The sequence below is a fragment of the Hypomesus nipponensis genome, chromosome 28 (assembly GCF_054491055.1).
Source record: "Hypomesus nipponensis isolate SF chromosome 28, ASM5449105v1, whole genome shotgun sequence".
In the NCBI taxonomy this organism is placed as follows: Eukaryota; Metazoa; Chordata; class Actinopteri; order Osmeriformes; family Osmeridae; genus Hypomesus; species Hypomesus nipponensis.
Genome location: NC_140388.1, coordinates 10,297,724 through 10,325,000, shown reverse-complemented (window position 1 = coordinate 10,325,000; position 27,277 = coordinate 10,297,724). Strand labels below are relative to the sequence as shown.

General features: G+C 49.8%; 1 protein-coding gene across 1 annotated transcript in view; it reads right to left on the bottom strand.

Moving 5' to 3' along the window:
* The window catches only part of pbx3b (pre-B-cell leukemia homeobox 3b), a 62,655-nt gene that overhangs the window by 6,121 nt on the left and 29,257 nt on the right, over positions 1-27,277 (bottom strand). Inside the window, exons 4-8 of the mRNA XM_084694949.1 lie at positions 8,233-8,474; positions 6,978-7,168; positions 5,692-5,827; positions 907-1,072; positions 1-9 (exon numbers count right to left, since the gene is read on the bottom strand). The exon at positions 1-9 is cut by the window's left edge and continues 69 nt beyond it. Of these exons, the coding sequence (XP_084551075.1) occupies positions 1-9; positions 907-1,072; positions 5,692-5,827; positions 6,978-7,168; positions 8,233-8,474 (744 nt within the window). The remainder of the gene's footprint in view (positions 10-906; positions 1,073-5,691; positions 5,828-6,977; positions 7,169-8,232; positions 8,475-27,277) is intronic.

The window sequence follows — 27,277 nt, the reverse complement described above, 5'->3', positions numbered from 1 at the left end:
TCTGGAATCCTGGGAGCAAGAGAGAGGGGGTACTACTTCATGAAACTTTACCACATCTGGTCGGCTCTACCGAAACACTCGAACTTCGAACTGTGTACTTAGAATCCTTAATTTTCTGCTGTACATACTTTATATTTATAATATATACTTTGTTTTTCAAAGCTTTGGTGTATCCTCTCTGTAGCTCAGTCACGGCTACACTCACTAACACATCACAGTTACACTGTACATTTTACAAGTTAGCTTAGCATGATGTTAGCATATGTGATGTGTAGTGTTCAGTACTGTAGGTTTCAGTAGCAGTGTTTTAGGTTGGAGTATTCACGTAGTTATGTGCTGTAGCTGTGTGTCGTACCCCCGTCCGCCCCTCATTTAAAACAAAATCTGTCTTGAATTCAACGCTCTGATATGCTGTGGAATTTGTTGTGACAAAAATGGGGATTGAAGAAGAGTCAGGGGAACACCACGAGACCCCAGTGACATCATTCTGAACTGTTGTCTTTTTGCCAAAAATACACGTGTTTTCGGTTCGCAACGTTTTCTTTATGCATGAGTTTGCCTGTCTTATTCGGCATCAACTGTCTGAAAGCCAGGAGACTGTGTGATCCCTAGGCTGGGGGTGGTGGTGGTGGGGGGGGCGGGGGGGGGGGCGCATCCTGTCACTCCTGCCTGCCTGCCTGCCTGCCTGGGACAATGGTGCATGAGAGGGGGTGAGGTGATGGGGGCTGGGGGGGTAGGTCTGGCTGTGGGTGGCACAGTGTGGGTCTGTGTGTGTGGGGGGGGAGTCTCCTGGAGCCTGGAGCGATGTGAGGTGGGCTGTGGGAAGGTGGCAGTTTCTGGGCTTGTGTGGTGGTGGTGGTGGTGGTGGTGGCGGTGGCGGTGGAGGTGGCGGTGTGGGGTGCCTACCAGAGTTGGGGGTGGTGGGGGAGTTGGTCTGGCTGTTCTGCACGGCGGCAGCCACGGCGTGGGCTGCCGTCACGGCGGTCTTGGCGGCGTAGAGGTTGGCCTCTTCCTGGAACTTGCCGATGTTTTTCTTGTAGCGGATTCTCTTGTTGCCGAACCAGTTGGAGACCTGAGGGAGGGACACAGAGGGGAGTCTGCGTGTCAGAACCTCAGACAGACACTGTGCACTCAGCAGTGTGATTGCTTCAAGATGTCACGTTTGGCTCCATCAAGTACCCAATTCCCAGCCCACGCAGTAATGTCCACTGGGTACACCGGTTAATTAAGCCGTAATAGGGAATCAGTTGTGCGTTATTCTGGATGGGAGCATGACATTTTCTCTGTTTGTCTCCAGATAAAACCAACACGCCAGGGGCTGATCTTCTCCCACAACACAAAGTTCGTCTAGTTCCAAAACGATGCGTGCCGTGCCAGTTGTTAAGGAAACACTTGTTAGGCATGGCACTTGAGGTAGACCAATGTAGTGTAAGTGTGGAACTGAGTTTCATGTAAGCGAATGGGTTAAAGGGTGCGTTCAGAGGAAATGCGGGAAACTGGTTTCCTTTCTAAATGAACACCTTCCCTGCCTCTCGCCGCGCTGCCTTAGGACACGCAGCATCATGGAGGCGCGTTCGAGGGGAAAACGATTATCCGATGGTGAACCCTGGCACTGCAATGATACAGTAATAATAATGAGATGATGGTTGTTTTGTGATGGTACTATAAATGATCGTCCTGTCACTGGGCCAGGTCCCTCTGTCTGCGCGCTCCGAGACCAGCTGCACCTAATGACGCTATATTTAATTTCCACCTCCACGCTTACAGTTTTATACCTCCAGCACACTGGCCAGTCTGCAGCCGCAAACCAACGGCATGGCATCATATCATTGCTACCCCGCGTGTCTCTGTGCTTCTAAATCTTTCAGGCAATTAAAATTAATGACTATTCAGTTGAGGCCCTGTGTTGGCATGGTTTCCTTGACATCAATTGTTTGATGGGTTTACCTAGAGGTTAAACTAACAAGCAAGGTTTAATTGGAAGCAATGAAAGCACTAGCAACCATCCTTTCTACTTAACCTGCTTAGGGAGGATTTTAAGGGCAGGAAGGGTATCTAGCGTATAGATCACAGAGCACTGTACTAAGATAGATCAAGTAAAATCTTAGTGCTGGCATTTCTATCACTATGTTTTGTACAAGCAAACATTTTTATTTCTTTCGGATCGATATCGTCTTAGCTAATTGAGCACTACTTCACAATAGATGCGAGTAGAGCCACACAATCTGCAAACCATCTAAACAAAATCCTTTTTTTTCTGTCACTTGATATTTCATCATATTATATTAAGTGTCAAATAAATAACATAATAAGCTGGATTAAGTGTGCAACAGTAGAAGCTAATGAACAGAACACTGATTCTATCCATAAACTGCTCTGTTTCTGATAACGTGATTGGAATGGAAGGGTAGGAAATGGAATTCAATGGAATTCAAATGGAATGCAAACGCCTTCATTTACTTGAACATGATCAGAACCTAGCTAGTTGGGACAGAGTTGTTATGACTGCATCCTGCCACTGTATGGTGTTGCAAGCCCGGAGAGTTCTTGTTGCGACACCCAGGGTATTACGAGGCCATTTCCCTGCTCTCCTCACATTTCTCTCCTGCTCACTGAACTCTCGCTCCAGTGATTCCCGGGTTCAGCTAAACATTGTGTAAATGCAGGCACCATGCTAGAGACCACAACCCAATCCACAGAACTAATTCCCTTTTATCTTGTGGTAGGCCGTGCATTCAATTGGCTGCTCAGTATAGTGAGATCCAGGTTTTCCGAGTGGATTTCCTGACCTCGGCGCACAGCACACAGCCTCAGAGGGCCTGATTGTGTAACGGCCACGCAACGACTCCTCACAAGAACACGACACCAGGGTGATTCTCAGCGACCCACGGGAGAGAGGCTCTACGACTGGACTTAATAATTCACTATCATTTCCACCTCATTCCGGGTCAATACACTGCTCTTGTCTTCGAAAGAGAACGCAAATGTGTTCGAAGATCTAAACACAACTGGTTTTGGAACGCTATCTTAAGGGAGCCTTACAGGGGATCTGCAACGGGGTCTTTTATTACCCGGACGAAGGTGGTCTCGCTGGCTATGCTGCTAACGCTATAAATAATAGAGGAGGGAACATGAATACTTAACACCTCAGCTCAAGACATCCTTCTGTTAAATATGTAATGATCTGAAAAATTGATAAATGTCGCTCATTTGAGGATGGCAAGCTATGACCCCGGTCTGTGAGCTAACGTGTCCGAGAGTCTGTCTCTGGACAATGTGCAGGGCTGCCTGTCTGTGCCAGGGGGCAGGAGGGGGGAGGAGGGGGGAGGAGGGGAGAGGAGGAGGGAGGAGGGGAGAAGAGGGGGAGGAGGGGAGAGGAGGGGGGAGGAGGAGGGAGGAGGAGGGAGGAGGGGTGGGGGTGGAGGAGGGGTGGTAGCGTTCCTTCCCAGCAGCCCTGCCTGGAGATTATATCAATTATGGCCCCTGACACATTCACAAACCCCCCGATACAAACCACGACCGTCCAATCCCACGCCATCGTTTGGGAGGCCAGCTGTCTTGCATGCAACCTGACAGAGTGAAATAATAAGCCTGTCTCCTGCACTTAGAGGACCATTTTCCTTGTGAAGTGAGGTAATATCTCGAACAACACCATGAGATCCCCTCGCATCACGGTGAGCGTCGCTGGTACCAACAAACCTGTCTGCGCTGGGCGGAATAATCTCAGGATATGCTGTTGGCCTCACCGCTAAACAAGTCAAACACAGTCTCACACATTCGCACACTAGTCATAAAACACAGCTAATTCCAGCTTCTGTGAATACAACAGAAGCAGGTAGTGCTGGGTAATGTAGGCACAGCCAACAGTTTGACAACCAGCCCATTTCAGCCGGATCCCCTGAGAAGCAGAGTAACTTCGTCTCCAGTTTCAGGCTCTGGGGCGCTCTGAGAAAAGGTACTTAGGACTTAGACTCTGCATAGAGCTCAGTCACAGCCCCTTGCTACAGTATACTCACTTAGCTAGAACGAACTGAAGCACTGAGAAAGTAGTCAATATGAATGCCTGCAGTGGCCTGAGCTTGTCAAGGGGAGCCATGCTAATGGGGTTTGAGATGACTTCAAGTGAATTCTTAAAAGCCCTCTTATTTCTCCACAGACCCGTTTGTTCTCGTGGGAACTTGCAGCGACCTGTTTAGCGTGGCTCTCAGGGAGCACTGGAGTTCCCGGTCTGATTCCCTTCAACGAACACAAAGCACATTCGAGCAGGACAAGGTGGAGAGATGGACATTACTACCGCTACGACAAAAGTCAAAAACAAACAAACAAATACAAAAAGAAAACTTGTGTGAAAGCAGTTTTTGTGATGGGCGTGACAGTGAGCAAATACAGAACATGGGGTGGGTGGGTGTGAATGTGAGTGTGTAATGTCATGACGTGAAATAAACAGTGGCCGTCTATGAAAAGGACACAACGTTTGATCCCTGTTAGCTTCAGAAGACGCAGCTACAGTAGCACATTCCTGTGGTGGATCAGCCAAGCCTGCAGTGAAGCTGCAAGACTTGTCCAGTGTTATTCATCTGGGTTTGGCATCAGAAGGATCTCCACAAAAAAAAAGGGGGGGGGGGTTATCAGTCCACTGAGGTGAGGCTGGGAGGGGGTGGGGGTGGGGTCTGTGTGCGGTGTCGGACTGTGAAGGTGCACAATACAGAAACCAAGGGAGGGTACAGAGAATGAGAACATCAACAGTGGTGCAGGAGGAGTCAGGACATACCTGTGATACTGTGATGGTGCTCCCCACCCCCTGAAGGCAAAAAAGAATGGGCTTTTACAGTTTCTGACTCCTCATTCCTACACTAGAAAATACCCCTCCACACCCCCTCCCCACAGACAAAAAAGAGAGAACATTAAAAGATCGATTCTTATTTTATAGATCATCAGAAATCTTAAATCTCTAAAAAAATTTGGCCAGTGGCTACAACCATGAATAACTATGTACTTAGTACAAAATATGAAGCACAATGGAGAGACAGTCAAACAAAGGCACTTGGTTTGGATGTGGGGGTTTGGTGTGAGGGGTACTATTGCCTTCAGGTTAACCCAACTAAGAGGCTTTTTCGGAGAAAAAAAAGCGGGAGAGTCACATGAAATGACCTGGTCTTTTAAACAGCGCCACCTGCTGTCAGTTGGCAGAGTCCCTAGACACTGGTATCTCAGCCTCACACCTGGGACTTCCCGTTATTAGCATGGGCTGTGTATGGACCGGTGGGACTCAGTGCCAGAGACCAGACTGACAGCAGCAGTGGCCTATCAGAACAGAGGATGTAGAGCCCTCCTGCTGACCTAGCTAGCAGGCTGGCTGAGCGGACAGAGAGGACAAACATGGCAGATGGGAATGAGAAAGCAAATGGCAGCAAGGCTAGCATGGATGGCTAAGGAGGACCTTACTGAGACCAGTATGACCCCCCCCCCCCCCCCACACACCCCTCCCTCCCCCTCCTTGTAGCCTCTGCTCTGACTGACTAGCCTCACCCCGGGCTGAGGTGACCCCCAGCTCAATGTCAGGGTTAGGTAAGAACATTGTGTTCGAGCGGCCTAGCCGCCCCTCCAGCTGGGAGTACTGCCCGCCCCAGCCTGCCCACCCACCCGCCCGCCCTCCAGACCCTGAGCCTAAGACAGGCGAGCGTCACCCACCTGGGACACTGTGATGCTGCACTTCTTGGCTAGCTCCTCCTTGGCCTCTTCGCTGGGGTAGGGGTTACTGAGGTGCGAGTAGAAATACTCGTTCAAGATCTCCGTGGCCTGCTTGCTGAAGTTCCTCCGTTTCCGCCTGAGTGGTGGAGAGAATGAGAGAAAGGGCCCGCGGGCTCGTGAGCAAAAAGACCAGCACGTACTCATCCGTTTGGATTGGACAAACCGCACGATCGTTTTCACACATAAATGCTGAAAATAATGAGGGATGGAGGTCAGGGAGATGCAGGAGAACAGTATTGTGTCGGGGCTCCCAACACCATCCTCAGCCAACACACACTTGACCACCCCCCCCCCCCACCCCCACCAATTTATTTCCACACAAACACGTAACCCCCCCCCACACACACATAAACATGTAAACAAATCAAGTCTATGCACAGTTTAATGTGCTCTGTTGGTCTCTAGATGTGTGGTCCAGGCGTGTAATGGTGTTTCGCACTGCGGACGGCTAGGCCCTGCTGGAAGAGCAGCCAGTCGGACAGCATCTCCCTGCATTATAGAAATCAGGACATGCACAGCTGAGCACCCTTCCTGAAGTGCCACAACCCCGGGGAACTCCAGCAGGAACAAAGCTACTCTAACAAGACCAGCCCGCCTGCCTGCCTGCCTGCCTGCCCGCCTGCCCTCCCCCTCCTGCCTGACACCCTCCCCCCTCCATCCCCCCATCCCCTCTGTCCCCAGGGCCCTACTTATCATGTTATTGAGCATTCGCTTATTTTGCCTTGTTTACTGCACTTCATACGACCAAATGTACTTGTGCTTTGCTTATTTGGCCTTAAGTTCCCCTGCTCTCCCTCTCTCCCTCTCTCCCTCTCTCTCTCTCTCTCTCTCTCTCTCTCTCTCTCTCTCCACACAGCTACAGTCTACCAAACTGGCGGTGACGACTGCAGCACAGAACACCTGCTGGTGACCCTCGCTTTCTGCGACCACACAGGTCCAGTTTACCCCCACTCCGCTTAATCTTAAATGCTCTCAGATGCTGGTTCATGTCGAGCTAATGTATGGCACATGTGTTTAATGGAAGAGTCATGCAAAAGGTTGTGTGGTAGAGAAGGGCTAAACATCCGATCCGGATGCAAAACGTTTTTGTTTAGTTTTTCGAGGTCATAGGATAACAAAAACATACTGTCCAGAGACACACACAAGACACACAACTCACACACAAGACACACAACTCACACACAAGACACACAATTCACACACAAGACACACACACAATCACCGACCTGGCATCGAGGAAGCGAGACCTCAGGATCATGACGGCTTCGCAGGTGCTCTGCTTCAGCTGCATCTGGATGGAGGAGAACTTGCGGTGGATGATGCCCACCATGCGCTCGATCTCCTTGGGGGAGATGGGTCTGGTCCGGCTCTGCTCCCTCAGCAGGTTCATCACGTGGGTGGTGAACTCGTTACAGGCCTGCAGGAGAAGGTCACGTCACCTGAGTGTCTGAGCCGGGGGGAATCTCAGCGACCCCCCCCTCGACAAGCCTGTTTACCTCAGGAAGTAACCCTGGCAACCCTTTATGTGAAGCTCACGTTAGCTACCATGCAACCATGCTACATGGCACTACCAGTAGTGACAACGGTGTCGTTACTTAAGAACTGGTGTGAGAGTTACATGGCAGTTGGTGGAACCTTAATGTCAAGTGTCGCCTTGGTTCCTTCCTGACACGTTTGCTGCTGGGGGTGTTTTGGGATGATTGTAAGAACTGTCCTTGTGTACAGCGTTAGTCTGTTTTCCTCCGTATCTGTTTAGGCTCTGGGCACCAGGACTGCTGAGAGCGTTAACGACTGAACAGGTGAAGTCATCTACGAATGCAAATGGTGATTTACTATTTGGCTTTGGCCCCGGCACTGAGAGAGTTTAAACAGCTTTTGGTTAAACCGGTAGTTCATACATGATTAATTAGAATAACTCTATTATGGAGTGTGCGCTTTAGCTCATTACTCTGAATAAAATTTGGTAAGTATTTGCATTTAGATAATTAAAACGTGGAAACAGCCTTAAGAAAGATTTCCTCACTCCAGGCCAAGCTGCCTCCTCTACACTCAGAGTGCTGAGAGTAAATTAGTCTAATTCTCTGGCGCACTGAGGCATCATGGGTAAACCTCGCGCGTTGTCCCACGATGCATCTGCGTCTGACTGCCAAAGCGCAGAGCGCTGGGAGAAGGAGCCGATCGCGCTCTCGTTTTCACAGATATGACCACACTCCTCCCCAAGGCCTTGTCATGTTCCACAACATGTTGGAGATATCGTGCTCTGTTCAGGATGTTGCAGGTGTGTGGTTGATCCACTGGCAACATTTCCAGATAGACACATGAAGAGATAGTGTGATATGGACGATGAGGAGCCTGTTGAATGCTCGACCAGATGGATGGCTAGTTCCGGAAAGGTCGCAAGTTCAAGTCCTCCCCTGTACAGCGAGTTGTTTTGGATCCAAAGAATCCGATAAATGAAATGAATCCGTGCGGGTCTCCTACCTGTTCGTATTTCTCCAGCTCCGTATGGTAGATCTGTCTGATCTGGGTGAGTTTGGCTCTGTAGTCCGAGTGTTCGATGGAGTTGTCGGCCGCGCCGCCTGCCGCCGCCGCCGCCGCTGCCGCCGCCGCCGATCCCCCGCCCTTCTCCGGGCCGGACACGCCCTCCGCCAGGAGCATGTTGTCCAGCCGCATCAGCTGGGGGTCCGGAGGGTCCTCCTCCTGCGCCCCCCGAATACTCAGACCTGGGAGGAGAGAGGGAGAGGAGGAGAGGGAGAGGAGGAGAGGGGGAGGAGGAGAGGTGGAGGGTCAATTTAAGAAAACATATGTATATGTGTCAATCTCTCTATTATTGCAGCAAACATGTCAACTTTAATTACGGCACACGTATATAAAACTAGATGGAACTAAAAGCGTGGGGCAATTAGCAGCTCTGCATCAACATCTCTGGCTGGTGTGTACAGTATGACTGGTGTGGGGAGTCCCTGTGGGCCAAGACTGGCCCCCAGGCCTGCCTCTCCTGTAGGGGCCTCTGTGTCACTAGGACCCAGGCCTGCCTCTCCTGTAGGGGCCTCTGTGTCACTAGGACCCAGGCCTGCCTCTCCTGTAGGGGCCTCTGTGTCACTAGGACCCAGGCCTGCCTCTCCTGTAGGGGCCTCTGTGTCACTAGGACCCAGGCCTGCCTCTCCTGTAGGGGCCTCTGTGTCACTAGGACCCAGGCCTGCCTCTCCTGTAGGGGCCTCTGAGTCACTAGGACCCAGGCCTGCCTCTCCTGTAGGGGCCTCTGTGTCACTAGGACCCAGGCCTGCCTCTCCTGGGGAACACCCGTCGGTCAGATGGCTGAGCGGTTAGGGAGTCGGACTATTAATCCGAAGGTTGTTGGTTCAATTCCCGGTCATGCCAAATTACGTTGTGTCCTTAGCCAAGGCGCTTTACCCTACTTGCCTCGGGGGGAATGTCCATGTACTTACTGTAAGTCTGCTAAATATGTAAATGTAACAGCCACATCCATACCCTGACACACACTCAACTATGAGACGGCCCTTCTCTAAGGGGACGCTGAACCCATCTGGATAGTGCTGAACAGTGCGATGCGGTGTGTCATGGCCATCACAGTTCAGACTCGTACTTTCAAACATGCGCATTCAGAGTCCTTTAATGCACCTCGTCAGTTTATTTTTAGATCCATGATTGTTTCAGGTCTGTTGGTTTCCTGTCGATGGGTTTGCACATTGTAATCAGGTGCAAGGTACGGTTCCATGACCGCTGGCTCAGTAGTTCCACAGAGAAAAGAGGTCAACGTGAATAATCGATGAAGTTATACAATTCAGTCCAATTAATGGATACAAATACATCCAATCTACAGTAACTACTGAGCGCCCACTAAAACGTGAGATTAGAAGGGTTGTTTCGATTCAATAATCTCCTTGCAATTCAGGGATTTTAAACAGCTCATTAAGGCTTCATTAAGATATGACAAGCCTCTGACTTCCAGCTAAGAAGATTAGTTGCTCTGTTGTGTTGGAATAGCTTGGCAATCAGACCAGTCCCTTTGCCAGACACTAAACCTCGGGCCCTGTTACAATAAGTCAGGAAGCATTGGAGTGTACACTGAAACCATCTCATTCTCTCTCTCTAACTGTATATCGTGGCCGTTTTTCTACAAGCCAAGAAAGAAAGCACAACGTTGTTTTTCGCGTCTATTCTCTTTACGGTGTAAACGGTTTCCTATTAAACACAAGCGTGAGACTCGCTCAAAGGTGTGGGGGTTTTACCAGAGAAGAGAAATGTGGGTCGTTGTCCAGAGCAGCTTGTGTTTGTGTATTTTGGGTTTAATGGTGTGAAAGCCCAGGATAAATGTGGCCATCTTTGTGGGAGACGCTGGACGAGGGCTTTATCAGGTCTGCAGAGCCAAGTCATCCATGTGGATGATATGCATCAGTAGCCCTCATCCACACCAGTATGTCTACAACACCGCACACAAACGAGCCACTCAGGAGGAGCACAGCTGAAAAGTCCCCCCCTCAAACACAACAACAATACGTGCACTGAGAAGCACCAAGAAGACATCAATCACACCATTTTCTCCACCACAGTGGACGCTTTAACCGACACCCACTGATGTTATTTCTTGGTGAAGTACTTTCTTACATCGGGTGATTTGCCTCCCAGATGAGTAGGCACGTGCTCAGTGCAGTATTTCGCATCAGGACGAGCTCAGCGTTTGCGCTGATTCCTCCGTGCTGGAGGTGGTGGTGAGTGGATACGTTTCCCATGTCGGATATAGTACATACAGCTCTGGAACACAGTGCACATTTCCACGCCAAGTCCCATGTCACTTCCACTCCATTCACTCTCTATTCAGACACAAGCACAGCACAGGGAACTCACAGGGAGCTTAAAGGACATAAATCACTGGTTTCATTCAAACCGAATAATCACAGGCCATAAAGAGCTACTTGTCTCTCGCTGTGTATTAGCGCTAACTTCCTGTGAGCAATAACACAGCCGTTCACAGCAAAGGGACGTTGGGCGGCGACTGGTAATCCTGTTACGGGGCACACGTGTGGAGGGGCCGAGACGGTTTCATCATACACGTCCATTTCTATTTGGGAATTTTGCGGACGAAAAATGATTAGTGCCCTTGCCTGCTGCACTGCCTCCGGTTTGCCTGCAGACTCACTTAGCAACACTGGGCCTCAACACCTGAGTGCACCTGGAAACCCTTTTTTTATTTTATTTTTTTACTACAAGCTGTCGGTCAAGCTTCTATGGGTCTTTTGGAGGATGGTTGAATTGTGTGCTTAGATAAGAGATTAATTTCAGATTATATTTTTGATTTGCTGTACAGGCCATAGTCCATCTGTAGCTACAAATGTATTTCCTTCCTGTTTTCCTTCTTAAATGATCATCTGTGAATTTAGTTTGTAGTTTTAAAACAACTCACACCTCTCTTTTTATCTCTCTACCCTCCCTCCCTCCCTCCCTCCCTCCCTCCCTCCCTCCCTCCCTCCCTCCCTCCCTCCCTCCCTCCCTCCCTCCCTCCCTCCCTCCCTCCCTCCCTCCCTCCCTCCCTCCCTCCCTCCCTCCCTCTCTTTATATACACACACATAAATATATACCTCTTTGTGTTTGTAATCATTTCCGGTTTAGGACTGCTGTTGCCTCGTTTATCATCCCAGTTGAAGCCCTGCCTGAGACCTGCGCTGCTCCCCAGCTGCTCCCCAGCTGCTCCCCTGTGCCCGCTTCCCTTCCGTGGGCTCAGGTGACCTTTGCCCTGCCCGCTTGTTCACTCTCATCACTGAAGTGTGAGCAGGAGAGCCATAAAGCCAGAGTCCTGCTGTGCTAATGTGTGCTGCCACTGCGACCAGCACTGACAGAACTCAAACAGGACTATGCACACGCCAAGCTTCACACACAACTGAGTGTCTGTTTTTTTTTTTATTGAAGTGTTACTTGACTTTGAACATTCGTAGGACACCAGACATCCTTCTGTGTTTTCGCTCATCTAAATGAGCAAGAAGGTTGATCATTATGGAGCAGGATCGACTGCTTTGCAGTCCTGGGCGGTGCCTATTGTCTGGAGGTATCTGTGTGTTTTTAGCCGCGTCTGGTAAAACACGTACTGCAGCTTTGTTACTCTCACAGCTTTCAATATTCCTGTTCAATGCACTGACCCCCCACAGCTCCACTCCACTCCTCGCTCCTCCACCCCTCCTCACCTTTCCTCTCCCCTCCCTCCACTCCTCGCTCCTCCACCCCTCTTCACCTCCCCTCTCCCCTCCCTCCACTCCTCTCACATCCACCCCTCCTCACCTCCCCTCTCCCCTCCATCCCCTTCTCTCTCGTCCACCCCTCCTCACCTCCCCTCTCCCTCTCAGCGCTCCCCGCGTGCAGGCCAGGCTCAGATCGACACCCTGCTCATCTAATTGCATCGACCCGCAGAGGTCTCCCAAAGCTAACTGATCGAAGCAGAATTTATTTTCTGTCAATATTTGCAAAGGTCAATCTCACAGCAGTAGCCTCCAGAGAGAGAACGCTGGCTGGGCCCCCCCCCCCTCAGCCCCGCTTCGGTGCCCAAACAGTGGTGAACCCTGGCTGAGGGGGAGCACCTGGGAAGCGCCCCCCCCCCCTCCTAATCCACCATGTGGTTGGAAGGCAGTGCCAGCATCACACTCCAGAGACAGCAGGAGGAGGAGCAGGAAGACAAAGAGCGCAGCGTCACTGCCGCCTTGCTCCCTGTCTCCTCTGACAGAGCGTCATCTCTCCCCCCCACACAGCCGCAGGACCAGAGCGGGCTCAGCGCAGGAAGCGGGCTTATTGGATCAAATCGCTAATCGAAAAAAAATCTATTGTTCCGGCAAATAAAACATAAAGATTCTCTTTTGTTGATGTCTTTGAAAGTCTTTTTTTTTTCCTTTTTTTTTTTCTCCAAACCTTGGCCTACATCCACATGGCACAAAGAACAAGAGAGGGCCTGCGGGCTCTCGAAAGCATGTACAGTAATTAACATGTCATTAACACATTAATACACATTAGCTATTCCCAATGTTAATGGCAGGCTAATTATCATACCTGATCCCACACTGTGGGGAGGACAGAGCTCATTTGCCACATTTTGTTTCACTTTTCTGCATTGAGCGAGCTGAAAGAAATCATGTCTAATTCAGGACCTAAATCACTCTGCCGTTTTCCCCAAAGACAGAAAGCCTGGCTCGAGCGGTTTCTCTGCATGTCCGGCGTCAGTGTGTGCGCACAGCCTCTCAGCTTCAAACGGCATGAGAGAGGAAACATACACATGATATTATTATTCCATCTCTTTGAGAAGCACTTCAAAGCTGTGTGTTTCCCGATGTTTTCACTGTAAACTATAGTGGAGCGAATACGGGCGTGCAGTTAAACTCTGGGGTTGATTTTTGGGTGCCGTTTGAGAGAGAGAGAGAGAGAGAGAGAGAGAGAGAGAGAGAGAGAGAGAGAGAGAGAGAGAGAGAGAGAGAGAGAGAGAGTATGAAAAGAAGAGAGTAAAGGAGGTCAGGGATCCTGAACTGGGGATTTCCTGTCTGCAACAATGATGCATTTCCTCCCAGTGCGGTGAGTGATAAGCCAATCAGACGCGTTGACAGTGAAGTGCTACAGCCCCCCCAGAGCTGGGTCAAGACTTTGCTCATCACACACAACCAGTGGGGGGGGGCAGGGGGGGGCAAAGGGGGGACAAAGGGGGTGTTTGGGGGGTCAGAGAAGAAGATTCCTGTCGGTTCAGGTAGCCTTTGTCCTTCTGCAATGTTGCTCCTTCTCTCCCGAGAGGATTGGAGGCTTTGACAGGGGAGTGTGTGGTGTGTGTGTGTGTGTGTGTGTGTGGGGGGGGGGGGGAGTGGGGGTGGGGGGGCGTAGGGTGAGGACCCTAGACACGCAGCTCAGGGACGTGTGGCGGGGGGGATGGGCCAGGGGTGGGAACAGATAACGCAAACAAACATCTTGTAGACATTTTGCCGAGCGCACCAAAATTAATCACTGTCCCATTGTGGCACTGACATTTGTTGGGAGTGACACGCAACATGACAGACCGAGAGGAGAGGAGAGAGGGGGGGGGGGGGGGGGGGGGGGGGCTGGAGGAGGAGCCGGCTCAACAAGGCCCACTGTCACATGCCATGTCTGTGGATGTGTGTGTGTGTGTCTGTGTGTGTGAGCGTGTGTGTCTGTGTGTGTGTGTCTGTGTGTGCCCCGTTTTGTGCGTGTGCGGGCCCTGGGTGTGTCTGTTTGCATTTCCGTGTGCGTCTGTGTCCCCGTGTGTGCGTTTGCCTTTGTGTGACGTTCCGCACACGAGTGTGTGTACATGTGTGTGTGTTTCTGTACATGTGTGTGTTTCTGTACGTGTGTGTGTGTGTTTGTACATGTGTGTGCCCAGTGCCCGTCTCTGCCCGCCCTGGTTACTGCCCTCTCAGACTCTGAGCGGGCAGACGGCCAAATGGTGCGGCGACGGCCATCCGCGCCTGGCTGTGGAGGCCGGGCGGCGGTCAGGGAGGGCAGCCAAATGACTGGACAGGACCTCAGACACAGATGAGCACACAGAGTGACCCTGCTGGACACTTCCAGCATGGGGCACAAGCACTGGGCCCTGTATGGGTCACTAGCCACAGAACGAGGAGCAGTCCACTGCAGCTGAGCTGTTTACTCAACTGGGACAGTCTCATAAAGCAGCTTTCCTGTATTCCAAACCAATCCCAATGATCGCAATGGGCAACTAATGAGATTTACTGCAAATCCAGTTATATGGGCGTCTCGATATTTTATTGCTTTTACCATATGCGGCACTTTTTTTCCCTCCCGATCTTATTTCTTTTCATATCTCCTGTTTTGATGGTCTTAAGCCGCTAGCCTTAATCTACTGCAAAGGTAGCCTGCTTCTAGATTCAGACCTCAAGCTAATAATGCAAATGTAGCACTGAAAGCCACTTATGAAATACCCAAAGGCAACGAATCTCTCCTCCTCTCGCTACGGGCTTCTCCACAGCTCTAATTAGAAGATGGAGATTGCATGAAACCAGGTCACACCGCAGGTCCTGTGCACGCACTGAAGCAGGCGTGGTACACATCCATGCCTCCATGCAGGCAACACATGCGTGACGCCGTGCGTGCCTTACACCACAAGCTAAGGGTGAAACTCCCAATGCTATTCACGTTATTAAACCCATATTTTCCCCGTTTTTGCGGAAAACAAAATGGTTTAAGCTGGAGGGTTTGTGTTTGTATGCGTGTGTGGTGTGTGTGTGTGTGCGGTGTGTGTGTGTGCATGTGCGTGTGCGCAGCATAAACAATACAGCAACTTGAAGAACATAGAGCAAACCATGATCCAGTGCCAGAGAAATGATTCTTTGCAGTGACATTTCTACACCGGAGCTGACAGCTCATCATTTAGATTTGGTTGCAGAGTCTCCGCACAGCCTAAAGGAGAGAGAGAGAGAGACGATTCCCTCTGAAGACTGTCTTTTATAGGCTAGAATAAGACTCCGAATTATAGATACCCACCTGAGCTAGCCCCAATTACATGAGGGTAAGACTACTGTATATCCTCCTTTGACACCCACTTAAGATCCCTCCGTTTCTTCCTCACGGAAGAGAGAGAGAGAGAGAGAGGGGGGGAGATAGAGAGAGAGAGAAAGAGAGAGAGAGGGGGGGGAGAGAGAGAGAGAGAGAGAGAGAGAGAGAGAGGGAGAGAGAGAGAGAGAGAGAGAGAGAGAGAGAGAGAGAGAGAGAGAGAGAGAGAGAGAGAGAGAGAGAGAGAGAGAGAGAGAGAGAGAGAGAGAGAGAGAGAGAGAGAGAGAGAGATGACAGTCCTCCCCTGCCAGCTGGCAATGCAGTGCTCCTGACCTGGGTCGGCCACCAGCTCTGATTCAGAAGGACAGAATGTTCAGGTCAGCCAAAGTCACATGATGCACCTGAACGGAGAGCGGAACCGCCGCAACAGAGTCTCAGAGCCCTGATGCTATAGCCTTATCTCTCCCCCTCTCCCCCTGTCTCTTCCCCCTTTCTCCCTGTCTCTCCCCCTCTCTCTGTGTCTCTCCCTGTCTCTCCTGTCTCTCCCCCTCTCTCCCTGTCGCTCCCTGTCTCTCCCCCTCTCTCTGTGTCTCTCCCTGTCTCTCCTGTCTCTCCCCCTCTCTCCCTGTCGCTCCCTGTCTATCCCCCTCTCTCCCCCTTTTTCCCCCTCTATCCCTGTCTCTCCCTGTCTCTCCTGTCTCTCCCCCTCTCTCCCTGTCGCTCCCTGTCTATCCCCCTCTCTCCCCCTTTTTCCCCCTCTATCCCTGTCTCTCCCTGTCTCTCCTGTCTCTCCCCCTCTCTCCCTGTCGCTCCCTGTCTATCCCCCTCTCTCCCCCTTTTTCCCCCTCTATCCCTGTCTCTCCCTGTCTCTCCCCCTCTCTCCCCTGTCTCTCCCCCTCTCTCCTTGTCTCTCCCCCTCTCTCCCCTGTCTCTCCCCCTCTCTCCCTGTCTGACCCTCTCTCTCCCCCTCTCTCCCTCTTTCTCCCCCTCTCTCCTTGTCTCTCCCCCTCTCTCCTTGTCTCTCCCCCTCTCTCTGTGTCTCTCCCTGTCTCTCTCCAGTCTCTCCTTGTCTCTCCCCCTCTCTCCAGTCTCTCCCCCTCTCTCTGTGTCTTTCCCTGTCTCTCCCCCCTCTCCCCATCTGCAGGGGGCTGGGCGCTGGAGGAGTTGCAGGGATCACGTCCAGTAACCAGCAACACTATGTGACAGAAGCAGGCCAGGGAGGAGCAGAGCAGGGAGGAGCAGGGAGGAGCAGGGAGGAGGTGGGTAGGAGCAGAGGAGCAGAAAGGAGGTGGGTAGGAGCAGAGAGGAGCAGAAAGGAGGTGGGTAGGAGCAGAGGAGCAGGTAGGAGCAGAGAGGAGGTGGGTAGGAGCAGAGGAGCAGAAAGGAGGTGGGTAGGAGCAGAGAGGAGCAGAAAGGAGGTGGGTAGGAGCAGAGGAGCAGGTAGGAGCAGAGAGGAGGTGGGTAGGAGCAGGGAGGATGTGGGTCCTCTCTTTATCTACCATAAGGATCTGATCCATGGTCTCAGTCATGACAACAGAAGCAGTTCCAAAAACAGTATTTATGCCACAACAGCAAATTAGCTGATGATAGCTAGGCAGAGGACACCTTTGCCATTTCCCATGATGCCCAGAATGATTTCCCTTCCCTCATGATACAGCTGCTTCTTGGTGAGTGATACCCGGCTCTGGGTAGAAAAAGGATTATTTGTTTGCTAATTATTCTCAGCGTGTATCTTACACACCGTGTAATGATTCTGTCTGGGGGGAGTGGCCATGGTCCATGACTCCTCCCCCCTTCCTCCAGTTATTCAAGAAGAACCGGGCTCTTTGTTTCCTGTCACCCCTGTCATGTGGGTGAGGTCCCTCCCCACAGAACGTTCCCTAGCAGGGCTTCACCGGAGCGTGGACGACACACCACTGAAGCAACACAACTGCTCCCATGTTGTTACGGCGACCGGGAGGGGGGAAGGGAGGGATGGGGAGGGGGGGGGACAGAGCAAAGGGGCTCCCTCTCATAATTACAGTAATTAACAGTTGGAGATTTAATTGGAAGGGAAGGCATTAACTGTAGGGACATTGTAGCGGGCGCGTGTGGAGGGACCCGTAGCTGTTGAGACCCTTTGTCTGGTCTGACTGGCTGACTGGCTGGCTGTCTAACTGGCTGGTTGGTTGCTGGCTGGTTGGCTGGCTGGCTGGCTGGTTAGCTGACTGGCTGGTTGCTGGCTGGCTGGTTGGTTGCTGGTTGGCTGGCTGGCTGGTTAGCTGACTGGCAGTCTGGCTGGCTGGTTAGCTGACTGGCTGGTTAGCTGGTTAGATGACTGGCTGGTTAGCTGACTGGCTGGTTAGCGGACTGGCTGGTTAGCTGGTTAGCTGAGTGGCTGGTTAGCTGACTGGCTGGTTAGCTGACTGGCTGGTTGCTGGCTGGCTGGTTGGTTGCTGGTTGGCTGGCTGGCTGGTTAGCTGACTGGCAGTCTGGCTGGCTGGTTAGCTGACTGGCTGGTTAGCTGGTTAGATGACTGGCTGGTTAGCTGACTGGCTGGTTAGCTGACTGGCTGGTTAGCTGACTGGCTGGTTAGCTGGTTAGCTGAGTGGCTGGTTAGCTGACTGGCTGGTTAGCTGACTGGCTGGTTAGCTGGTTAGCTGAGTGGCTGTCCTGCCTTTCCACGGCTGCTGAGCATGAGAGCTGACACAACACAGCAGGGTTAAGAAGACAGGGCTTGTCACGGCTCAGACTGCGGCCAGATAATTAGGTGCCAGGTTAATGACAGCACAGGCGCTTGATGGCATTTGGTTATTGTATGTGGGCAATTAATGACTTTGTTTTGATGTTTTTGTTGCCCACTTGTGTGGACTACACCGTCCACGACACGCTTCAGGTTTGAGTGCCGTGTTTTGGGGGAGGTGAGGGCTATAGCACTGACCTTTATCTCCAAAAACAATAGTTTCCTTACAGATGTGTAGAACCCCAGATGTGATCATCATTTCCTCATTGCGACCATGTGACCTTTTCAGGGTGTAACGCCCCGGTTGGCCTGCTCTCCCTGCACATGCCAAGCAGACCGCGAGGTTGCAGCGTTCACAGAGAACACAAAGACACTGGCTTCTTATTGGTCCATTAACTCGCACGTTTTTTTGCACGTTTGTGAAACATATCCTGTTATAAAACACTGCCTCTTTTATTCAATGGGATTTACTGGACAAGAATCCTGTTATCTTCCTCCTCAGCTCTCCTCTTCAGTCCAACTGCATAACACTTTCTATTTTAGAGTCTGTTGTTGTCTTGTCTGTAGTGGCCAATTAGCCTGCCGTAAGATAAATGGGCACCCACTACTTTGATGTCCATCTTTTTAATAAGCTTTGGTTTAGATGACATCTGTGTGAAAGGGTTCAATATTTTTCCCAGCTGGAAAGAAAAGGGGTTTTATTCAAAACTGAGAAATCATCTAAATAGCTTTGGCGGTTTAGACTGTGGTGGGGATCAACACGCTATGTGACTCTGTGACTTTGCTCGTATTCATTACCTTCTTCTGCAGATCGTATTGGACATCTTAGTTCTGGAGATTAGCCAGCAAGAGATAATTTTGAAAAGCCTCTTCAAATATGTGTTTTTGTAGCACAGAGACAACTTATGTGCAAATAAGAATATAGCTTCTAAATATTCAACTACGCGGTATAATCCTAGCAAAATAAATTACTGGGCGCATAGAAATTGTATCCTGTGCGTGTTATCATATGTGATAGAAACAAATTAATTCCACAAAAATTGTCTGAGAAATCCGATCAGCCATGGAACGTGATATGGCTCTGGAACCAGTGTGTGTGAGTGTTTTGTGCCGAATCGCTCCAAACCAGCCTGTGGACGTGGCCCTGCATACGTGTGCGTAACTCAGCCAGAAATAATGTAAATGTCTGAAGAGTCTTAAGACTGAGCGCGGCTGTAAAAAAGCGGCCTGTTTCAGGCTAGTAAAACAAGTCAATAAATACAGCGGAGGCTTCTGGGCTCTCCCGGATAAAAACCGAGATCAACTGCTTCGGTTCAGCCTGGCAGAGGAGGGTGACAGGGGCATTATGTGGCCTCATCCAGTCTGACTATCACTCCCCACCAGCTAAATCAGTCACCGTTACACAGCCAGACTGGAGGAGAGACGTAAACACAGCCTCCGCATGCGCCGAGTGGACGCTCCAAACGGCTCGTCGTGGACAGTGAGCAAATGCACTAAATGCTGCCTACAGCTGTCACTGACCTATGTCGGGAACGCACTCTCTCTCTCTTTCTCTCTCTCTGTTTCTCTACCTCTATCTTCCTCTCTCTTTGTCCGTTTCTCTCTCTCTCTTTCTGACCATCACACACTTCCTGTACTTTCCCAAACAGAGCACCATGACAGTCCTTCTCTCCTCTCTAGACCAGAGTACATTCTGTATCTACCAGGATGAGCTCTCTCTCCTGTTTGCTCTACAAATGGGAAGGTGAGGACACAGACTAACCTAAATGGAAACGCCATTAGGTGGGCAAACACTCCACTGAAAAACAACGGGTCCTGATTACAGGCGAGAGCAAAGCCATAGCTTTCGTCTTTGTCATATACTGTCAACACTTCACAAAGGCAAATATTTCAGAGACTGGCCTCACTTTGGTGTAATCTGTTTGGCAGACTCTCTTTGTCGCCACAGCTGTTATTGTCCCAGCGAGGCTTCACAAATGGGAACTATCTCTGCAAACACGTTACACTCTGTCTCCCATCCCCTTCTCTCGGCGGAATGAACACACATGCTGTAATTCACAGGACTGTCATATTTCATGAGCCACCTATCTGATACAGTGTCACAGTATGGAGTCACCTGTTTTCATTCGCAGTACAGTGCAGGTTTCAGCAGGATTATGTATTGAAGGAGTGCTACAGTGTGTATCTAACACAATACTAGAACACATACTGCCGTGCAGCCATAGATAGGCATGTGGTGGGAGGTGTCCTAAAACACACATACAGCAGCTAGTACGAAGCTGAACTCACTATCCCCCCCTTCTCTTTTTCACTGGTAAGAAACACAAATCCCTTGGACAAAATGAAATGTATAAAACATGTGTATTTCATAAATCTCTCCTTCCTGTGTCTGGGTCAGAGATATACTGTGTTCCCTGTGCCTCCCAGGGTGTGCGTCTGCTCGGTTACGCACAGTCACAAGAGCTCCAGAAAAACAGTCCACGGAAGCAAATGCTCCAAGGGCACAATAAGCATAAACGTAAACAAGCTGTGTATAATACTATTACGTTTTCACCATGCGTTTTTACATGCCATGTTATATTTTTCCATGCATCCAATGTATTACGATTATGATATATTTGTCACCTCTAGACACTCCTAGACCTTTACATTGCAGTGTTTAGTAGAGGGACAGAAATACACATTTGTAAACAAATACCCACTCATCCAAAGACAAACAGTTGACCCTGACAAAGGAGGAAGCTCTTCCTCAAGGTTTACTGCATAGTAGCATTTCTCTCCTTGTTCGCGATGCCGCTCGAAAAAAAAAAAAAAAAAAAAACAACATCCCGAGTCCCGGGTACGAGGCAGAGTTAAACACCCAACTGGGACGCCTTTAACCTTGAGTCGACTACCAAAGGTAGAGACTGCCCAGGGCTAGGGGGGGACGGGGTACCAGTGCTCCCAGTGCCATGCTGCTCCACAGTGGGGGATCCACTCGGCCAGATTGGCAAAGAAGGGTGGTGGTGGGGAGGGGGGTGATGGTGCTGAGGGGGAGGGTGGTGGTGGTAGTGGTGGTGGTGGAGAGGGCTTCCCATTCATCTGTGCTGGACCAGCGCATCCATTTAAGTTCTCCAGCTCTCTATTTGTTTTGTTTTCCAAACGGTGCTTGTCGGGCCATCCCACTAAGCAACGAGTGCAGGAGAAATTACACACACGTTCAACCTTGGTGGAGACGGCCCTGTTATTCTGAGCATCTGCTACCAGTCTGTTTGTGAGACATTCAGGGTAATTATTTCTCTAGCTTGATTGATAATCTGTGATCATTAAAGATCAGAGGAGCTAAGAAAAGACAGTCAGTAATTATCATTGCTCTGTGACTCTCCCTGAGAAGTGAAGGACTTTGAGCATTTCTTTAAATGTGAAGCATATAAATAGTAAGCAAACAATCTGCTGTTTTTTAGACCCAGTGTGGCTGCAAGGTCACACAGTAAGAAAGGCAATGTATTCCTATGTGTGGACATGCTGTAGCTAGCTGCACAACAACAGGAGAGAGCAGACTGCTTCTCTTCCTCGCTTGCTCAAGCTCATATTCCTTGGGCAAAACAAATAATGCCGCTGACAACCTTTGAATCACTTCAGTTCCTATTTCTGCCTGCTGTATAATTTAATCATTTTCTCTGACAGTTGACGATTACTTCATCACTGTGTAATGACAGATTAAAAAGTTGTCAAATTAAATATTAAAGAGGACTGCAGGCAGTTGTGAATTTTTAAAGGAATAACACAGATTGGAGATGAAATGAGGAACCTATATGCATATTTTATGCCATAGGGAATGAATCCATATATTTTCCTCCAGGCCACCTACTTGGTAATAAAGAATCCAGAAGAGATTGTATAGACAGGGACATTCTACACAGTGGAATTAATAGCAGAGAGAAATTGCTTTCCCACAATGATGTTAAAAACGAATATGGCAGTGTATGATCATGTGGAATAAAGATAAGGCTTTTTCTATTCTCCCTGAGCGAGTATTTTGCTAATAGCTTCATCATTCCCTTAAAGAATAAAGAAACCAGTCCGTTTCATGAAGCTTGAATGAGCCTCCATTGAAAGATATTAACAGCGTTTATTTTTCAATAGCAGAAAGGATCAGTGTGAGGTGCCCAAGTGGAACGTCTCGCGTGGGGAACAGCTCTCTCACCCATTCATGAAAAGGAAACCTGACAAGTGACAGTTACGGTATGACAATTTGAGTAAGATCCGTTTTCGAAGAACTACAAAGCACAAAGCGATCGGGACGCGTAAGGGTTAAGTCTTCATGAAAAGAGACGACAGCATTCATTCTGGGAAACAACGTCTGATCCACATTGAAACGTTCCACTGACAAAGACCCAGCATGCAGATTTCCTGTATCATATCCACGTACAGACAATGCAAGGACAAATATACTGTCGACCTTTCACCTATTTTGTTTTGCGTTAAAATAGCACTTTTCATTGTGCAGTCAGATTCTGCAGTATAATGCACACTGCATAATACGTCTAGTTTCATTTCGCATAAAGCTTCACCCTTTGAAAAGTATTTAACAGTATGTAGAATACACGGTGGTAAACATCCATTATACATTGTGCCGTAAAGGCGAAAGTATGAATAATTACTGTAAGTCTAAATAAACTGATTTGTTGTTGTCTCATGAAGATTGTTATGCACCTTCAGAAAGGCTTAACAATCCTCAGTTGACTGTCTTTGGTGACTTTATACACTCTTCTCCTTTCAGCGCCGGTTCCTTTGACACGCCCTCTTGTCCATAGACACTTAGTCATGCAATAAGCATCATTGTCACAGCGCCTTCCAATCCAAATGGTCCTGCCTGCACCATCTGCAGGCTTTCCCAGGCACACTACTCAGAGTCTGCCATAATGATGCATGACTAAGTACAGTTAAAGTCTTGCAGTCTGTTGGCAAAAAGCAGTCAAGCACTTTGCTACAGTGTCACTATGGATAAGGGAGACAGTTGAATGTTGACATTGGATGAAAGGGAGTGACAGGCTGCTCTGTGTGTGCGTGTGTGTGTGTGTGCCTGTGACCAAGACTGTATAAGTGTGTTGGTTAATTTGTGATTGTTAGAGAGAGAGAGAGAGAGAGAGAGAGAGAGAGAGAGAGAGAGAGAGAGAGAGAGAGAGAGAGAGAGAGAGAAAGAGAGAGAGAGAGAGAAATAAACATGGAGACAGGGACAGAGAGCGAGAGACTATGACAATATGTGTGTGTGTGTGTTCATTTGGGGGGGAGGACAGTGTTGGATCTGGGACAGGGTCTGGGAGGACCACCTCTGTCAGGGGGCACCGTGCTTCCTGTCCAGCCTGGCACGACAACCTCTCCCAGCAGCAGGACCTCCTCCACACACAGGTGGTAGGATCCACACACACACACACACACACTCATGTACACACACACTCGCACGGACACTCGCACATGCACGCCCAGGCACTCATACACACAGACACACGCTCCGACACACAATCGCACACACGGACGCGCACACATGCGCTTACACCCACACCAACTCACACACACACACACACACGAAGAATACACATTCTAAATGTCCACAAAAGCAAGTGCAGGCAACCCTCCGTTCTTAAGAAATGAACACAGCCTCTCCCTGACACCGTATTTACAACGAACCGAAGACATCGAGTCCGACTCTGCGGTTTTTCCTAGGACCCAGCGTCTGTCGTCTCAAACAGTGTTCGAGGAAGAAGCACTTCCTTTCCAGAGCAGTGCTCATTAATGCAGCTTATTTAGCCCTGGCTGGCCGGCCTGGGAGAGCGAGACTCTTTAGAGAACCCCTGCTGCAGCTGAGGCCTGCTCTGTTTGACAAAGCAATCAGGGGGCTGGAGGTTCACGGGTAGCACTCACACACACTCTCTCCCTTTCTCCCCCCCCCCCTGTCCTCTTTCTACAAAGCCCTGCTTTTGCCACTAGATATTCAGCTTACCGCGAATGCAAAGGAGACAAAGAAATGGCCATTGTACTATTATTCTCCTTGCCGAGGGTCTGGTCCTTGAATGCTTCACTGTCTTCTTCACTGCTTTCGGAGAGTTTAATATCGGAGGGGCTTTCATTTAAATAATCTTCAATTCTATTTCTTCAGAAAAAGGCATTTTGTTCAAGAAATGCATGTTGCCGCCTCTTCTTTATGTCAGCGACTCCTTTCTTCTCTTATTATTAGTATTTTTTCCGTCCTTCGCCAGCTCTCCTCCTTTTCCTCCGCAGCGCCAGGACTACATAATTGATGCAAATGCTGTCACACGTGTCAGGAGTGGAGGCTGCTCCGCTCCACCACGGTGCGTCACTTTATCCTGGAACATTAACTAGGGGGAGAGCGACCCTCCCACATGGGTGGAGAGCCAGCTTGTCAGGGTCTCCCTCTCCATAGAAGGGACTCGCGATGGTTTCATCAAGGTGATTGAGAACAGAAAGAGTTCCCGGAGCACCTTCCTGGAGCTTATGTTTAGAAGACTCGCCACATACATTATTTATGCCAGCCCGCCCTTCTCGCTCCGCACTTCGGGATACATCAAGGCCTGCTTCTCAGACGTGTGCGCCCGGTTCTTTGCTATTTGCACTATATCCTTTTCCCATCAGTCCCACCGAACCATTAGACACGGGGTGGGAGTTTTTTGTGTGTGACACGGACCTGAAATTATGGATTGCTTCCGTCATGCGGGGGGGATTTCAGGCTTGATGGGAAGTCTCCGGTGATTGGTGAGTGACTAGGATGTAGTCAGACAAAACACTATTAAATCTTCAATAACGGGCCCAGGGTCTCTGCATGGTGTGTTGGTTTTTTCCACGCAGCGGGATGCAAGCAATGCATAACAGCCTTCCTGTCGTGGCAGCACGGCCTAACCCTGCTACCTATAAGGAGAGCTGCCACGGTTTGGTTTCTACGACTGAATAAAACAAGAGTCTCGTAACAAAAGAGGCCGTCAATGCAGCTCTCTGGCCAGCACCTCATTGGCTGCCCGACTTCCACAAGAGCCCCCTGCTCCCCTTCCACCCCCCTGCTCCCCCTCCACCCCCCTGCTCCCCTCCACCCCCCTGCTCCCCTCCACCCCCCTGCTCCCCCTCCACCCCCCTGCTCCCCCTCCACCCCCTGCTCCCCCTCCACCCCCTGCTCCCCCTCCACCCCCTGCTCCCCCTCCACCCCCTGCTCCCCCTCCACCCCCCTGCTCCCCCTCCACCCCCCTGCCCCCCTTCCACCCCCCTGCTCCCCTTCCTCTCCCCTCTCTGCCTTGTCCTCTGTTTGTGCCCTGGCCTTTGCTACAGATTAAGTGACTTGATCCTGCAAGCATCTGAGGAATTCAGCGCCACAGAGGGGTCATAGCTAGGCCAGGGGATAGCCTTACAGGTCCTGGCTATTAGCACATCAGCACAGGTTTCACCAGCTCAGTACAGGATGGAGCGAGGCCTACAGACCTGCCATTCAACACCACCTCCCGCTCATTACGCCCATGACGAGGACTGTCTACTCATTCCCACTGTACGGCCTCTCTAATTAAAGGGATATCATGAATTAGACCTGTAAATCATTTTTTTTTCTTTCTTTCTTTTGCTGCTGTAAAGCGAATATAAAAAGCAACCTAAAGTCACATATCTGGAGTTTGGAAAACATCTTTTCTATCCTTTTGTTCTGCTCAAGTTTTTGTTTGTGAAATGCAGCAGTCAAACCCACTACGCTTCTGTGCTCTGTCTGAGTACCATCTTTGTACATGGAGTCTCTTGATAGAGAAACAAAAATACTGAAATATCTAGGCCCCCCTAGAAAAACATTTCAACAATAATAAGCTTTCTCTGCGAGAGACCCGAGCTCTTCTGAGGTAGGCTTTGAAGCGCTTGCTATGTTGACGGCTCATTCATAGACAGAGCGCGGAAAGCCTTAGCGCAGTATCACTGTAACCTCTCGCTGTTACGGCATTAATATTTAATTGTCAGTGTGAGCAAACACCACTGTAGATACAAGAATGCCCCTAACCACACAAACACTTAAAGGCACACAGTCAACACATTTGACAAAGACTGTGCCAAAGCTCGTTCTGCATACACACCCTTCATTGGGCCACACGCAGTATTGAAGAATGCTGCTTCTAGCAGATATACATCTATTAGAGCCAGCGCCATGTATGTCGCATGGTTGTTTTAGTGCACGTTTATAAATATTTTGATTGGTATTGAGCGGAGAGTGAACTCCGGGCATGAAGAGGTGCCAGCCTGTAGCAGTGCTGTTCAGGCAGTGAAGTGCATTCCTCATCCTCAGTACTCCTGTTTAACTGCTGCACACCACTGGTGCCTGTTCGCAGTTGGTTCAACTCGCAAACTTCCTGTTCGCAAAAGAACCGGTTTGCTTTCAGTTGTAGACTAGTTTCAGTTGGCGCTTCTCTGCAGCGGGTTTCCGAGGTAGAAAAGGAGATCTCAGCGAAGCCAGGCAACATTTGGTTTCCATCGTTGAGCCCTGAACAAAACATTTTCCTACGTCAGGGCAGCCTATTACCAATGGACCATATCAGTTATATATCTAAGACTCAGAGCTTTGCTGTGCAAATGAAGGCCTAAGCAGGCAGGGGCCGAGGTGTCCATAAGTGGTGTTGGGGTTGTGTAGGGGGAGTCCTCCTCAGATCCAGGAGACTGGTGGGGGGGGGGACACCAGCAGCCAGGAGGACATATCTCAGCTCACTATAAATCCTCATTATTTGAAATAGCATTTTTGAAGGCTAAAGAGCGGAGTGGAGCGTGTTCTGTTCGTGGTTCAGTCAGAGGTAGATGTGGCCAGGCACTACGGGTTAATGTAATATCACAGCTGGATGCTTCCGCAAGCCTCTTAAACTGCCTATTAGTTAAACAGTCCTTCTATGCTCAACGTACGAATGTGTGCAGTAACTTAGAGAGGTTAAAGTAAAGAGAATTACCCAACCACAGAGAGGGAGTAGATGGGAGGGAGACAACTATAAAAGGTACTATACTGTACAGTTAATGTTTAAAACATGAACATTTAGGATCAGAACCATCTAACCACAAATAATGATCTTTCTTAATGGATACACTGTGTATATTCAAAGTGTTGCCTCGCAATAAAAACAATTTAGTCCTCGAAGGAAGTTAAGCTAAGTATAGAAAGGAAGAAACTCCATGGTTCACGTAGTAGGACTGGCATATCAATTAGGATTGTGAATGAGAGTGTAATTGGAAGCAACAGGAGCAGAAAGACCCGGAAATTCATCAAGGCAAGCATGGAAAAGCACAAAT